The 13,794-nt window shown below is 37.4% G+C and overlaps 3 protein-coding genes across 3 annotated transcripts; all 3 read right to left on the minus strand.

The window, feature by feature from the left end:
- Window positions 1-675: 675 nt before the first annotated feature.
- LOC126617197 (NAC domain-containing protein 41-like) lies at window positions 676-2,077 on the minus strand. Its single transcript, XM_050285231.1, has 2 exons — window positions 1,613-2,077; window positions 676-1,206 (listed from the first exon to the last, which is right to left on the minus strand). The coding sequence occupies exons 1-2, from the start codon at window positions 2,075-2,077 to the stop codon at window positions 676-678; spliced, it is 996 nt and encodes a 331-aa protein (XP_050141188.1).
- A 2,689-nt stretch (window positions 2,078-4,766) lies between these two features.
- Window positions 4,767-5,957, minus strand: LOC126617198 (NAC domain-containing protein 26-like). The gene is made up of 2 exons (XM_050285232.1): window positions 5,489-5,957; window positions 4,767-5,113 (listed from the first exon to the last, which is right to left on the minus strand). Exons 1-2 carry the CDS (start codon window positions 5,955-5,957, stop codon window positions 4,767-4,769), a joined length of 816 nt encoding a protein of 271 aa, XP_050141189.1.
- A 6,519-nt stretch (window positions 5,958-12,476) lies between these two features.
- On the minus strand, window positions 12,477-13,794 carry LOC126617199 (NAC domain-containing protein 41-like). Its single transcript, XM_050285233.1, has 2 exons — window positions 13,330-13,794; window positions 12,477-12,923 (listed from the first exon to the last, which is right to left on the minus strand). The coding sequence occupies exons 1-2, from the start codon at window positions 13,792-13,794 to the stop codon at window positions 12,477-12,479; spliced, it is 912 nt and encodes a 303-aa protein (XP_050141190.1).

The raw sequence follows: 13,794 nt of genomic DNA on the forward strand, positions 1-13,794 counted from the left end.
ACAACCAATAAAATTTCCAAGAAATTAAAAAGTACGTACTGCTTGTTAAATATCTTCTGTTTGAAACAAATTCAACCAAGCTTATTGTTATAAGCTCCCTGACTGATTTAAGGCAAGGTCATAATGTGTGATCAACACATTTAATTTTCCTCTCCTGATAATTCGCCCTGAAGTAACTTGTTAGTATGATAGTAGGCGATTGGCAAACAGGGCTCGATCCCCTTAAAACCACAAATGCAAAGAAAGCTTCCTTACAACACAAGTAAATAAAACGAGGCATTGTGCTCATTTGATTTACACGAGCGAGCATTCTTGAATTCATCGGTTTCTTAAAAAAGACTTCCCTATGTATATTGATTTATGAAATAATCTTACACAAAGCAACCCAATTTCAAGGTGTCAAGGTGCGTGATACAATTCAAGGAAGAAGGTAAATATATAAGCCGAAAATATTAACAGTATGAAAGTTATAAAGGACAAAACATGATCACTTTGCAATTCGTGGTTAGCCATTGATTTACTCTGGTTGGCAATACCAGTGAACACTAACAAGCATTTTACATTAATCCTGTTTTTGTGGAAGCAATACCAACAGCTGCTTCAATTTCTTCTTCTTCTTCTTCTTCTATAATTTGGAGTCTCTCAGGACATACCAACTCATATAACTTGTCATCCTCAAAAACCGTTCATAAGGATCTCCTCCATACGCCTAAGGGCAGTAGTTAAATCTTCATTTGTAGCATTATGCGCCTCATCATGAGGTTCAAAGTGATCAGCTGCGTTCTGTTCTGTATACCAATGTGCATTACTGTAATCTCCGGTAGTTGCAGCATAATGCTCTTGAGGTTGAAAGTGATTAGCTGCGTTCTCTTCTGTATACCAATGGGCATTACTGTAATCTCCAGTAGTTGCAGCATAAAGCCCCTGAGGTTGAAAGTGATTAGCTGCGTTCTCTTCTGTATACCTAGGGTCAGTACTGTAATCTTCAATCATTGTAGCAGTAAGTGCCTGAGGTTGAAAGTGATCAAATGCGTTTTGCTCCATATAGCTTGTTGCATTATTGTAATCTTCAACAGTTAAAGCATTAAGCGCCTGGGGCTCAAAGTGATTAGCTGCGTTTTCTTCATAGTTATCTCGTTCCTCCAGCTTCCTTTTCTTTGATATGTCATCCTTTCTTCTAAGAATACAAAGAACAGTATTCTTCTCCTGCATTCGAGAATCGCGTTTTCTTTTGTTAATATAAATTCCGATCCTTACTAAAATAAATAAAAATGTTCAACATGCATATACATACATATATATATATATGTGTAATGTATTGCTTACTCTAACGACTGTAGAAAAGAGAGCAATACTGCAAAGTTTCAATGTCAACTAGAAAATTAAGAAAACGAAAAAGGAAATCGCAAATAATTAAGTCCTTATAAGATTGTTCCCATGCCAATATACTTCCTTGCCAGCCAATATTAATATATGCATAAGCGTGAATATATTTTATAAGCTTGTGATCTGTCTTTTAACATTTTTCTAGAGGCCAATTTTATATAGTGATTTTCCGAATAATTAGACAGAAAACTTAAAAACAATTTAAAAGAAAGAAAAGTGTGCTTACTTGATGATGTTTGTTTCGTAGTAAAGATGGATCAAGATGGAACTCATGCATAATCCAATGGTCATTCTGTGAGGATCCTTTGTTCCTGTACGTATATCTTTTCTTTAAGCCAATAGCATGTTTAATCCCAGAAGCGTAGATTTCCTTGCCGGCATCTTCGCCTTTCCAAGTGCCGCCGGTGGTGCCAACTGTTCGGCAAACACGCGAGCCATTAGGAGCCTTCGAGTTGAGTGTGGTGAAGACGTAGATATCTTTATCATCTGTACATTCTTGACCATCATGTGATGCACGGTTAAGACGTCTCCATATGTCCGATGGTTCTTCAAGACCGTAGAGATCACAGTCATGAACAATGCCCTTGGGATAGTCCTGTCCGTCAAGTTTGGGACGAAGGTAGCCAAGAAGTAGTTCGTCGTCTCGAGGCATGAACCTGTACCCTACTGGAACTTGGTAGTAACCAGCCATAATAACTTTCTAATAGCAAGGATTTGAGAAGAATGAGAAAAGCGGAGGCGATGAGCAAGTAATGATACTGAATAGGGTGATCATTAGCTAGCGGCATGTATTTATATAGGTAACAATGGGCTAGGGTTTCTTGTGTGTCAAGCTAGTTAAAATTACTTGGTGTTTATTACGTGGCCTTTTTAACAGGAATTAAGAGAGTATTTTATCTTTATCATCAACCGCTAGCTAAATGGGAAATAATTCCAGTATAAAAAAGTAACCGTCATTATACATGTATGGTTTAAATTGCCTAACCATACAAACATACATACATACATATTTTATAGATGTCTAAACTACATTAATAAAACCCTCTTTGTCAATCAAAAGAGAGTAAAACGATAATTTTGTCTCCTACCACAAAACAAAATCATGGGCAGTAAAGTAAATTCACACAAATTAAATTTTGCAGTTTTTTTAAACCCTACATCCTCTAATTTTGAAAAATAAAATACAAAAAAGAAAACTTCTATCTCGAATCCACATTCCTTTTTTTCTCCTTTCTCCTTCCCATTTTACAATTCAAATTATTTTCACACACAAAGTGTGGGGCATATGCTAGTATTTATTAGAAAACTTCATTTTAATCCTTGGAAAAGATAATTTTAGAGTATAACCTTGTGTAAGATCAATATCTAATTTTCGTCCCTTAATACATTTAGTCACCTCATTTATTAATTATGTCGATGCACAAAACCGGAGGTCTTGGAACAACGTAAATCCGACCGTGAATCTGCAAGAAATGTAAATAATACAAGATGTATCGTGGTTCGCCCCAATGTTTGGGCTACGTCCACACTGATATTATATTTATCTGAGAGGTGAGGGAGAGAGATGGAGAGAGCTTCTGAGGGTGAGAGAGCCCTTCTATGGCCTAGGAATTGGCCTCCCCTAATTGTGAGGGTGAGAAGTCCTTTTATAGAATAAGGGCTCCTCGCTTATTACATATTTGCCCATTCCTTTATTACATAATTACATTTAAGTCCCCCGAGTATTTATACGAGATCTAAATACGGAGACCCTAAGTATGGTACAAACACTAGTCCCCCAAGTCTTTTATCAAGAGAGTCTTTTGGCTGGAGACTTGAAATTCAGTCCATGTGTGGACCGAAGTAACTAGATGTCGTCTAGAGCTGAATACTCGATATGAGGCGACGCTCAATGTGAAATAAGGCTCAACTAGATGTAGTACATGTTGCGAGGCTGCTCGGCTTGTGGCTTATGTTGCCTTGGTTGGCTCGGCTTGTGGCGGTTGAAGGTGAGGGAGTCCCTTTTATAGAATAAGGGCTCGCTCCTCAATACATAAATGATGGGCTAGAGCAGGCGGCGATGCTTTTTAATGATGGTGAGGGAGTCCCTTTTATAAACTAAGGGCTCGTTCCTCAATACATAAGTGATGGGTTAGGATTGATGCTCGCGGCGAGGCGGTTACTCAGCAGGCGGCGATGCTCTCCTCGATACATAAATAATAGGCTAAGTCCCCCAAGTATTTTTCATGAGGCCCAATTAAGGCCTAATATATGGTACATCCCCAAGTCTTTGGTCAATAGAGTATGTTGGCTGGAGACTTCAAATTGAATCCATGTATGGGCCGAAGTGGCGGTTGTTCGGAGGCGGTATTTGTATACCCTGCACTGAAGCTTTGTAGGTGAAGCTTTGCAAGTGAAGCTTTGAAGCTAGAGCTCTGTAAATGAAGCTTTTGAAGCTAGAGCTCTGTAAATGAAACTTTTAAAGCTAGAGCTTTTGTAGATGAAGTTTTTGAAGCTAGAGCTCTGTAAATGAAGCTTTTAAAGCTAGAGCTTTTGTAAATGAAGCTTTTGAAGCTAGAGCTCTGTAAATGAAGCTTTTGAAGCTAGAGCTCTGTAAATGAAGCTTTTGAAGCTAGAGCTTTGTAAATGAAGCTTTTGAAGTTGATTGACATGAGTGATGCTCATGAATGTTTATGTTGATTGACATGAGTGATGCTCATGGATGTTGACATGAGTGATGCTCATAAAAGTTGACATGAGTGATGCTCATGAATGTTTATGTATGATTGATATGAGTAATGCTCATGAATGTTTATGTATGATTGACATGAGTAATGCTCATGTATAATTTGAAGTACTTGGCGTACTTTCGATCACCTGGTTAGTGATAATAGCGGCAGGCTGCTGGATAGTTTGGAGTACTGGGCGTACTTTTGATTACCTGGTTGGCGATAATAGCGGCGGGGTGCCGAATAATTTTTTGTAGTACTGGGGGTACTTTTGGTCACCTGGTTGGTTCTATTTTGGGCTTATGGGCCATTGCCCTCCACACAACATTTCAGCCCATTTATTTTGGGCTTTGCCGTTTTTTTTTATTATTATTATTACCCTCTGATAGGGTTTATACAGATGTCTCCGAAAGATAAGAAAAATAAATCACATCATACAAAAACAAGGAAAGTAAATCATATCATTCTAGTGTGGTGTTTATTCCTTGCTTTTGCTTTCTCTTTTGCTTTTTTTCTGCTTTTTTTTTCCACTGCACTCTCTCTGTCTCTTCACCTGGCAGACAGAAGGAATCATAATAATAGGAAAATCTTTTGCTTTTCTTCTTTTCTCTCCACTGTGTCTCTATCTCTCCACCTCCACCCTCTCTGGCAGACTTACTTTACTTTTTCTTTTCATTTCCGTGGATCAGTTTCCAAGGCGATGTGGAGCGCGAGGTAGAAGACGAGCTTGAAGGAGAACTTGCGGAGCTTTTTGAAGAGGACGATGAACCCTGACCCAACAAACGATAGGCTCGCCGCTCCGATGTTTACTGCCAACAAGATGTGGCGATCGTACGCCGTCAGACCTCCGGCGACTTGCCCCGTCATCACCATTTTCTTCACCCACTCTCTTTCGTCGAGGCTCATCTCCGGGAATCCCGAGCCTCTGACCTTGTTGACAAACTTCCCTCTGTTGCGAGCCTCTGACCTTGTCAGCCGCCGGCGTCCGCTCCGAGAACCCGCGAGAGAAGCAAATGGAACTCAAATAAATAAAAAGGTTCTACATGCATATACATACATACATACATACATATGTGTGTGTGTGTGTGTATATATATATAATGTATTGCTTACTCTAACGACTGTAGAAAAGAGAGCAATACTTTTTATTAGTGAGCAAAGTTTCAATGTCAACTAGGAAATTAAGAAAAAAGAAAAAGGAAATCGCAAATCGCAAATAATTAAGTCCTTATAAGATTGTTCCCATGCCAATATACTTCCTTGCCTGCCAATATTAATATATGTATAAGCGTGCATATATTTTATAAGCTTTTGATTCGTTCTTCTTAACTTTTTTCTAGAGGCCAAGTTTAGACAGAAAACCTAAAAACAATTTAAAAGAAAGAAAAGTGTACTTACTTGATGATGTTTGTTTCGTAGTAAAGATGGATCAAGATGGAACTCAAGCATAATCCAATGGTCATTCTGCGGGGATCCTTTGTTCCTGTACGTAAATCTTTTTCTGAAGCCAATAGCTTGTTTAATCCCAGAAGCGTAGATTTCCTTGCCGGCATCTTCGCCTTTCCAAGTGCCGCCGGTGGTGCCAACTGTTCGGCAAACACGCGAGCCATTAGGAGCCTTCGAGTTGAGTGTGGTGAAGACGTAGATATCTTTATCATCTGTACATTCTTGACCATCATGTGATGCACGGTTAAGACGTCTCCATATGTCCGATGGTTCTTCAAGACCGTAGAGATCACAGTCATGAACAATGCCCTTGGGATAGTCCTGTCCGTCAAGTTTGGGACGAAGGTAGCCAAGAAGTAGTTCGTCGTCTCGAGGCATGAACCTGTACCCTACTGGAACTTGGTAGTAACCAGCCATAATAACTTTCTAATAGCAAGGATTTGAGAAGAATGAGAAAAGCGGAGGCGATGAGCAAGTAATGATACTGAATAGGGTGATCATTAGCTAGCGGCATGTATTTATATAGGTAACAATGGGCTAGGGTTTCTTGTGTGTCAAGCTAGTTAAAATTACTTGGTGTTTATTACGTGGCCTTTTTAACTGGAATTAAGAGAGTATTTTATCTTTATCATCAACCGCTAGCTAAATGGGAAATAATTCCAGTATAAAAAAGTAACCGTCATTATACATGTATGGTTTAAATTGCCCAACCATACAAACATACATACATACATACATACATACATATTTTATAGATATCTAAACTACATTAATAAAACCCTCTTTGTCAATCAAAAAAGAGTAAAACGATAATTTTGTTTCCTACCACAAAACAAAATCATGGGCAGTAAAGTGAATTCACACAAATTAAATTTTGCAGTTTTTTTAAACCCTCACCCACGGGTGATCCTAACGTCCTCTAATTTTGAAAAATAAAATACAAAAAAGAAAACTTCTCTCTCTAATCCACATTCCTTTTTTTCTCCTTTCTCCTTCCCATTTTACAATTAAAATTAAAATTATTTTCACACACAAAGTGTGGGGCATATTATAGTATTTATTAGAAAACTTCATTTTAATCATTGGAAAAGATAACTTTAGAGTATAACCTTGTGTAAGATCAATATCTAATTTTCGTCCCTTAATACATTTAGTCACCTCATTTATTAATTATATTTTGATGTTTTATATCTCTTTTTCTTTCTATTTAATGTTTTTTCTTAACAAATGATATTATCTACTCTATCGGGAACAGGGTGGGCTTAGCCTCACAATAGGCTAACAATAATGTGGTTCGATAAATCGAACCTAAAACCTTTCACTTACAAGTGAAGAGGAATATCACTACATCGTAGTATTTAAAACTTTAAGTTACAATAAGGATTTATTTTAATTAATTGGGTAAACTTGATGGTGGTGAAGAGGTGGTCGATATTGGAAGGCTTCGGAGGAGTTGAAGGTGATGGCAGTCCCAACTCACAAGTTGCCAGAGAGACGAATTAAAAACAACACCTTTTCTACTAAGATATTAGATCACATATCAAAATTTTGAATTTAAAAATGATCATTTCGACCAATTTCACTTACTTTTGATGTTTGGGTTAACAACTGCCTTACTCATGCTTGTTCAACTCTTAAACTTTTCCTTTTATTTCTTAATGTAGATTAGGAATATGCTAGTTTTCCTTCTTCATCGTCTTAATTTATCAATGTTCTAGTAATATTTTTTTAGTTACCATTAGATTCAAATTAGTCGGCCTTACCCAAGTCATCCTAAGGCCCAACCAAAGCAAAAACTTTAAAAATATATATATAAAAACAAAAAACTAAATTGTACAAAAATATAAATCAAGTTCTCAAAAATGATCGAAGCCTGGAAGGTTCCCACTTCACAGTTACAGAGGTGATAAAAACGTCACCGCTTCCGGCGCTCCTGTGGTTCTCATTGCCCTCCGTTCTCCGTAGCTTTTTCCTCAGGTATTTTTCTTCGATAATCTTTCAATCAAAATTCTTGAAAATATCGACAACGTCAAGTGCCTGTCTCTTTCAGCTTATAATTTGGAGGTAAGCATTTCTTTGTGTTATGTATGTTGGGAAGAATTATAAGGAAGTAATAATGATTAGGGTGGAGGTTAAAGGTAAGAAAAGACCGTGACTACCTGTTTGTTAGATCGTAGCCCGTGTTTTAAAAAATTATTTTTAAGACTCGCCTAGACAGTTTTTAGGGAGGAACTATGAAGAAAATGCCTCTGCCCGGCAGGAGTGGGCTATAGCCTATAGACTAGCCTGAATGCCTAGGTTGTTCGCCTCAAGGGCCTAGGCAACCTCAACGTATGATTTTTTTTTTTAAAGAACAACCTAAATTCAAAATGACGTTGATTTGGGCAGGGTTTTTATAAAATTCATGCTAGCTTTATGTTTCTAAAACCTTGCTTTATGATGTGAATTAGAGAAATAATAATAGTTAATTCAATTCATTTATATATATACAATATTGTAAATTCAATTCATTTATATGTTATATAGTAAATTTACTTAAATCTGTCTAGGTGTTAGATATCAGCTCACCGCCCGATTAGTGCTTACTGTCTTTTAAAACCTTGCTTTATTTTGCCAAGTGCAATACTATTGATTTAAAGGAATATGCTTTTTCTGATGCCATTTTTTCAATTGTATTGCACAGTTTATGAACGTACCTGGTGAATTGAACCCTGGCTTTTGTATGAAGTCCATTCTACCAATTTTTTGTTGTTTATTTATATTGTGATATATTTACACTAAAGCATCATAAATCGAGAGGCAGGATGTTGGAAAATTAATATTTTACATTTCATGTCCGTCGGAATGCTCACAGGCCAAATTTCATGAGAAGGTAAAATACCTATTTTGGCAGAACATGCACTACAAAAATAAATAAATCATCTGGGCGGACGAAAAATTTCGTTGGGTCAAATTTTGTTTTGTCGCCTAAGACGTTAGATGACAAAAGTTGGTTGGGAAAAGTTGGTCCTGCAAAAACCCATCACTCGAAGTCTTATTCGACGAGAAGTAGTCGTTTGTCGGGCAAAAATGATTTTGCCCAATGAAAGAAGTCGCTAGGGTAAAGTGCATTGATTACCTTTACCCGACGAAAATATTATATCCGATAACGTCCACTAAATTAAATACTATTAAAAACTTGATCCTACGAAATTTTCATCGATCTCCTAAAATTTGGAGTCTCTTAGGGCATACCAACCCATATAACTTGTCATCCTCGAAATTGCTCACAAGGAACTTCTCTATATGCCTAAGGGCATTAGTGAAATCTCCATTTGTAGAATTAAAAGCCTGAGGTTGGAAGTTATCAGATGTGTTTTTCTCTATGTATTGTAATCTTCCTAGTTATAGCATGAATTAAGCGCCTGAAGTTGAAAGCGATTAGCTGAGTAGTTATAGTTACATTAAGTTACTAACTAGTTAGCACTTATATATGGCAAGTTAGCAACATTCGTTTATCTAAAACCATAATCTATTACTACTAAAAAAATCTCAAAGGGAAGGGAATGTAGAGTGACCGATCTTTTCTAGAAAAATTGAATTGAAATCATGTGCAAGCGCTTGTTCTCTCCTACCAGAGAACTTCCATTGCTTCCACCCGAGGGTAGGGTGGGCTCTGATCCAGGGATGTGTGTTGCCTTATCTGAAGCACTTGACCTTTTACCCATTTGTTTTAAAGAAGGCGGACTTGCGGCGGGTTAACATGTATATAGGTTAGAAGGCGGAGTTTCATTGATTAAAGTTCTTTCCAAGCATGCAAATTGGGAAGAGGTTTAACCTTGCTACTTGAGCCTACAAGATGAGAGTACAGTTGCATGCCAATGTTTTCATGGAATCAGCTCCTTTGAGGATTTAAGCAAACTATTTCAGGAAATCCAATTCAACGCTACAAGCAAAGGTTTTATGTATACAACCAACAAAATTTCCGCGAATAAAATCTTCTGCTTGTTCATTATCTTCTATTTGAAACAAATACAACCAAGCTTATTGTTATAAGCTCCCCGACTGATTTAAGGCAAGGTCATAACGTGTGATCAACACATTAAATTTTCCTTCTCCTGATAATTCGTCCTGAAGTAACTTGTTAGTATGATAGCCAATCAGGCGATTGGCAAAGAAGGCTCAGTCCCCTTAAGACCACAAATGCAAAAAAAGCTTCCTTACATCACGAGTAATTAAAACGAGGCATTGTGCTCATTTGATTTACACGAGCGAGGATTCTTGAATTCGTCGGTTTCTTAAAATGACTTCCCTATGGATATTGATTTATGAAATAATCTTACACAAAGCAACCCAATTTCAAGGTGTCAAGGTGCATGATACAATTCAAGGAAGTAGGTAAATATATAAACGGAAAATATCAACAGTATGAAAGTTATAAAGGAGAAAACATGATCACTTTACAATTCGTGGTTAGCCATTGATTTGCTCTGGTTGGCAAAACCAGTGACGACTAACAAGCATTTTACATTAATCCTCTTTTTGTGTAAGCAATACCAACAGCTGCGGCAATTTGTTCTTCTTGTTCTATAATTTGGAGTCTCTCAGGACATACCGACTCATATAACTTGTCATCCTCAAAAACGGCCGATAAGGATCTCCTCCATGCGCCTAAGGATAATAGTTAAATCTTCATTCGTAGCATTATGCGCCTTATCACGAGGTTGAAAGTGATCAGCTGCGTTCTGTTCTGTATTCCAATGGGCATTACTGTAATCTCCAGTAGTTGCAGCATAAAGCCCCTGAGGTTGAAGGTGATTAGCTACGTTCTCTTCTGTATACCTAGGGTTAGTACTGTAATCTCCAATCGTTGTAGCAGTAAGTGCCTGAGGTTGAAAGTGATCAAATGCCCTGAGGTTGAAAGTGATCAAATGCGTTTTGCTCCATATAGCTAGGGGCATTATTGTAATCTTCAACAGTTAAAGCATTAAGCGCCTGAGGTTGAAAGTAATTAGCTGCGTTTTCTTCATTGTTATCTCGTTCCTCCAGCTTCCTTTTCTTTGATATGTCATCCTTTCTCCTAAGAATACAAAGAACAATATTCTTCTCCTGCATTCGAGAATCGCGTTTGCTTTTGTTAATATAAATTTCGATCCTTACTAAAATAAATAAAAAAGTTCTACATGCATATACATACATACATACATATATATACATACATATATATATATATATATATATATGTAATGTATTGCTTACTCTAACGACTGTAGAAAAGAGAGCAATACTTTTTATTAGTGAGCAAAGTTTCAATGTCAACTAGAAAATTTCGTTGGGTCAAATTTGGTTTTGTTGCCTAAGACTGTAGACGACAAAAGTTCGTTGGGAAAAGTTGGTCCTGCAAAAACCCATCACCGGAAGTCTTATCCGACGAGAAGTAGTCGTTTGTCGGGCAAAAATGAGTTTGCCCGATGAAAGAAGTCGTCGAGGTAAAGTGCAATGACTGCCTTTCCCTAACAAAAATATTATACCCGATGACGTCGTTTTGCCCCACTAAATTAAATACTATTAAAAACTTGATCCGACGAAATTTTCATCAGTCTCCTAGAATTTGGAGTCTCTCTGGGCATACCAACCTATATAACTTGTCATCCTCGAAATGGCTTACAAGGAACTTTTCTATATGCCTAAGGGCATTAGTGAAATCTCCATCTGTAGCATTAAACGCCTGAGGTTGGAAGTTATCAGATGTGTTTTTCTCCATGTATTGTAATCTTCCTAGTTATAGCATGAATTAAGCGCCCAAAGTTGAAAGTGATTAGCTGAGTAGTAGTTAAAATTACATTAAGTTACTAGCTAGTTAGCACTTATATATGACAAGTTAGCAACATTCATTTATCTAAAACCATATCTCAAAGGGAAAGGAATATAGAGTGACCGATCTTTTCTAGAAAATTTGAATTGAAATCATGTGCAAGCGCTTGTTCTCTCCTACCGGAGAGCTTCCATTGCTTCCACCCGAGGGCAGGGTGGGCTCCGATCCAGGGATGTGTGTTGCCTTATCTGAAGCACTTGACATTTCACAAATTTTTTTAAAGAAGGCGGACTTGCGGCGGGTTAACATGTATATATAGGTTAGAAGGCGGAGTTTCATTGATTAAAGTTCTTTCCAAGCATGCAAATTGGGAAGAGGTTTAACATAGCTACTTGAACCTAGAAGATGAGAGTACAGTTGCATGCCAACTATTTCAGGAAATCCAATTCAACGCTGAAAGCGAAGGTTTTATTACAACCAATAAAATTTCCAAGAAATTAAAAAGTACGTACTGCTTGTTAAATATCTCCTGTTTGAAACAAATTCAACCAAGCTTATTGTTATAAGCTCCCTGACTGATTTAAGGCAAGGTCATAATGTGTGATCAACACATTAAATTTTCCTCTCCTGATAATTCGCCCTGAAGTAACTTGTTAGTATGATAGTAGGCGATTGGCAAACAAGGTTCGATCCCCTTAAAACCACAAATGCAAAGAAAGCTTCCTTACAACACAAGTAAATAAAACGAGGCATTGTGCTCATTTGATTTACACGAGCGAGCATTCTTGAATTCGTCGGTTTCTTAAAAAAGACTTCCCTATGTACATTGATTTATGAAATAATCTTACACAAAGCAACCCAATTTCAAGGTGTCAAGGTGCGTGATACAATTCAAGGAAGAAGGTAAATATATAAGCCGAAAATATTAACAGTATGAAAGTTATAAAGGAGAAAACATGATCACTTTACAATTCGTGGTTAGCCATTGATTTACTCTGGTTGGCAATACCAGTGAACACTAACAAGCATTTTACATTAGTCCTGTTTTTGTGGAAGCAACACCAACAGCTGCTGCAATTTCTTCTTCTTCTTCTATAATTTGGAGTCTCTCAGGACATACCGACTCATATAACTTGTCATCCTCAAAAACCGCTCATAAGGATCTCCTCCATACGCCTAAGGGCAGTAGTTAAATCTTCATTTGTAGCATTATGCGCCTCATCATGAGGTTCAAAGTGATCAGCTGCATTCTGTTCTGTATACCAATCTGCATTACTGTAATCTCCGGTGGTTGCAGCATAATGCTCCTGAGGTTGAAAGTGATTAGCTGCGTTCTCTTCTGTATACCTAGGGTCATTAATGTAATCTCCAGTTGTTGTAGCAGTAAGTGCCTGAGGTTGCAAGTGATCAAATGCGATTTGCTCCATATAGCTAGGGGCATTATTGTAATCTCCAACATTTATATCATTAAGCGCCTGAGGTTGAAAGTGATTAGCTGCGTTTTCTTCATAGTTATCTCTTTCCTCCAGCTTCCTTTTCTTTGATATGTCATCCTTTCTTCTAAGAATACAAAGAACAATATTCTTCTCCTGCATTTGAGAATCGCGTTTGCTTTTGTTAATATAAATTCTGATCCTTACTAAAATAAATAAAAAGGTTCTACATGCATATACATACATACATACATATGTATATATATATATAATGTATTGCTTACTCTAACGACTGTAGAAAAGAGAGCAATACTTCTTATTATTGAGCAAAGTTTCAATATCAACTAGAAAATTAAGACAAAAGAAAAAGGAAATCGCAAATAATTAAGTCCTTATCAGATTGTTCCCATGCCAATATACTTCCTTGCCTGCCAATATTAATATATGTATAAGCGTGAATATATTTTATAAGCTTTTGATTCGTTCTTCTTAACTTTTTTCTAGAGGCCAAGTTTAGACAGAAAACCTAAAAACAATTTAAAAGAAAGAAAAGTGTACTTACTTGATGATGTTTGTTTCGTAGTAAAGATGGATCAAGATGGAACTCAAGCATAATCCAATGGTCATTCTGCGGGGATCCTTTGTTCCTGTACGTAAATCTTTTTCTGAAGCCAATAGCTTGTTTAATCCCAGAAGCGTAGATTTCCTTGCCGGCATCTTCGCCTTTCCAAGTGCCGCCGGTGGTGCCAACTGTTCGGCAAACACGCGAGCCATTAGGAGCCTTCGAGTTGAGTGTGGTGAAGACGTAGATATCTTTATCATCTGTACATTCTTGACCATCATGTGATGCACGGTTAAGACGTCTCCATATGTCCGATGGTTCTTCAAGACCGTAGAGATCACAGTCATGAACAATGCCCTTGGGATAGTCCTGTCCGTCAAGTTTGGGACGAAGGTAGCCAAGAAGTAGTTCGTCGTCTCGAGGCATGAACCTGTACCCTACTGGAACTTGGTAGTAACCAGCCAT

Source organism: Malus sylvestris, chromosome 3 (genome assembly GCF_916048215.2).
Source record: "Malus sylvestris chromosome 3, drMalSylv7.2, whole genome shotgun sequence".
Lineage (NCBI taxonomy): Eukaryota > Viridiplantae > Streptophyta > Magnoliopsida > Rosales > Rosaceae > Malus > Malus sylvestris.

What these genes read in the sequence shown, in the direction of transcription:
- LOC126617197 (XM_050285231.1), bottom strand. Translation starts at nt 2,077, where the DNA reads ATGGCTGGTTACTACCAAGTTCCAGTAGGGTACAGGTTCATGCCTCGA. An exon ending in TACGAAACAAACATCATCAA is followed by an intron (nt 1,207 to 1,612) that starts GTAAGCACACTT and finishes TCTCGAATGCAG; the next exon opens with GAGAAGAATACTGTTCTTTG.
- LOC126617198 (XM_050285232.1), bottom strand. Translation starts at nt 5,957, where the DNA reads ATGGCTGGTTACTACCAAGTTCCAGTAGGGTACAGGTTCATGCCTCGA. An exon ending in AAACAAACATCATCAAGTAA is followed by an intron (nt 5,114 to 5,488) that starts GTACACTTTTCT and finishes TATTTATTTGAG; the next exon opens with TTCCATTTGCTTCTCTCGCG.
- LOC126617199 (XM_050285233.1), bottom strand. Translation starts at nt 13,794, where the DNA reads ATGGCTGGTTACTACCAAGTTCCAGTAGGGTACAGGTTCATGCCTCGA. An exon ending in TACGAAACAAACATCATCAA is followed by an intron (nt 12,924 to 13,329) that starts GTAAGTACACTT and finishes TCTCAAATGCAG; the next exon opens with GAGAAGAATATTGTTCTTTG.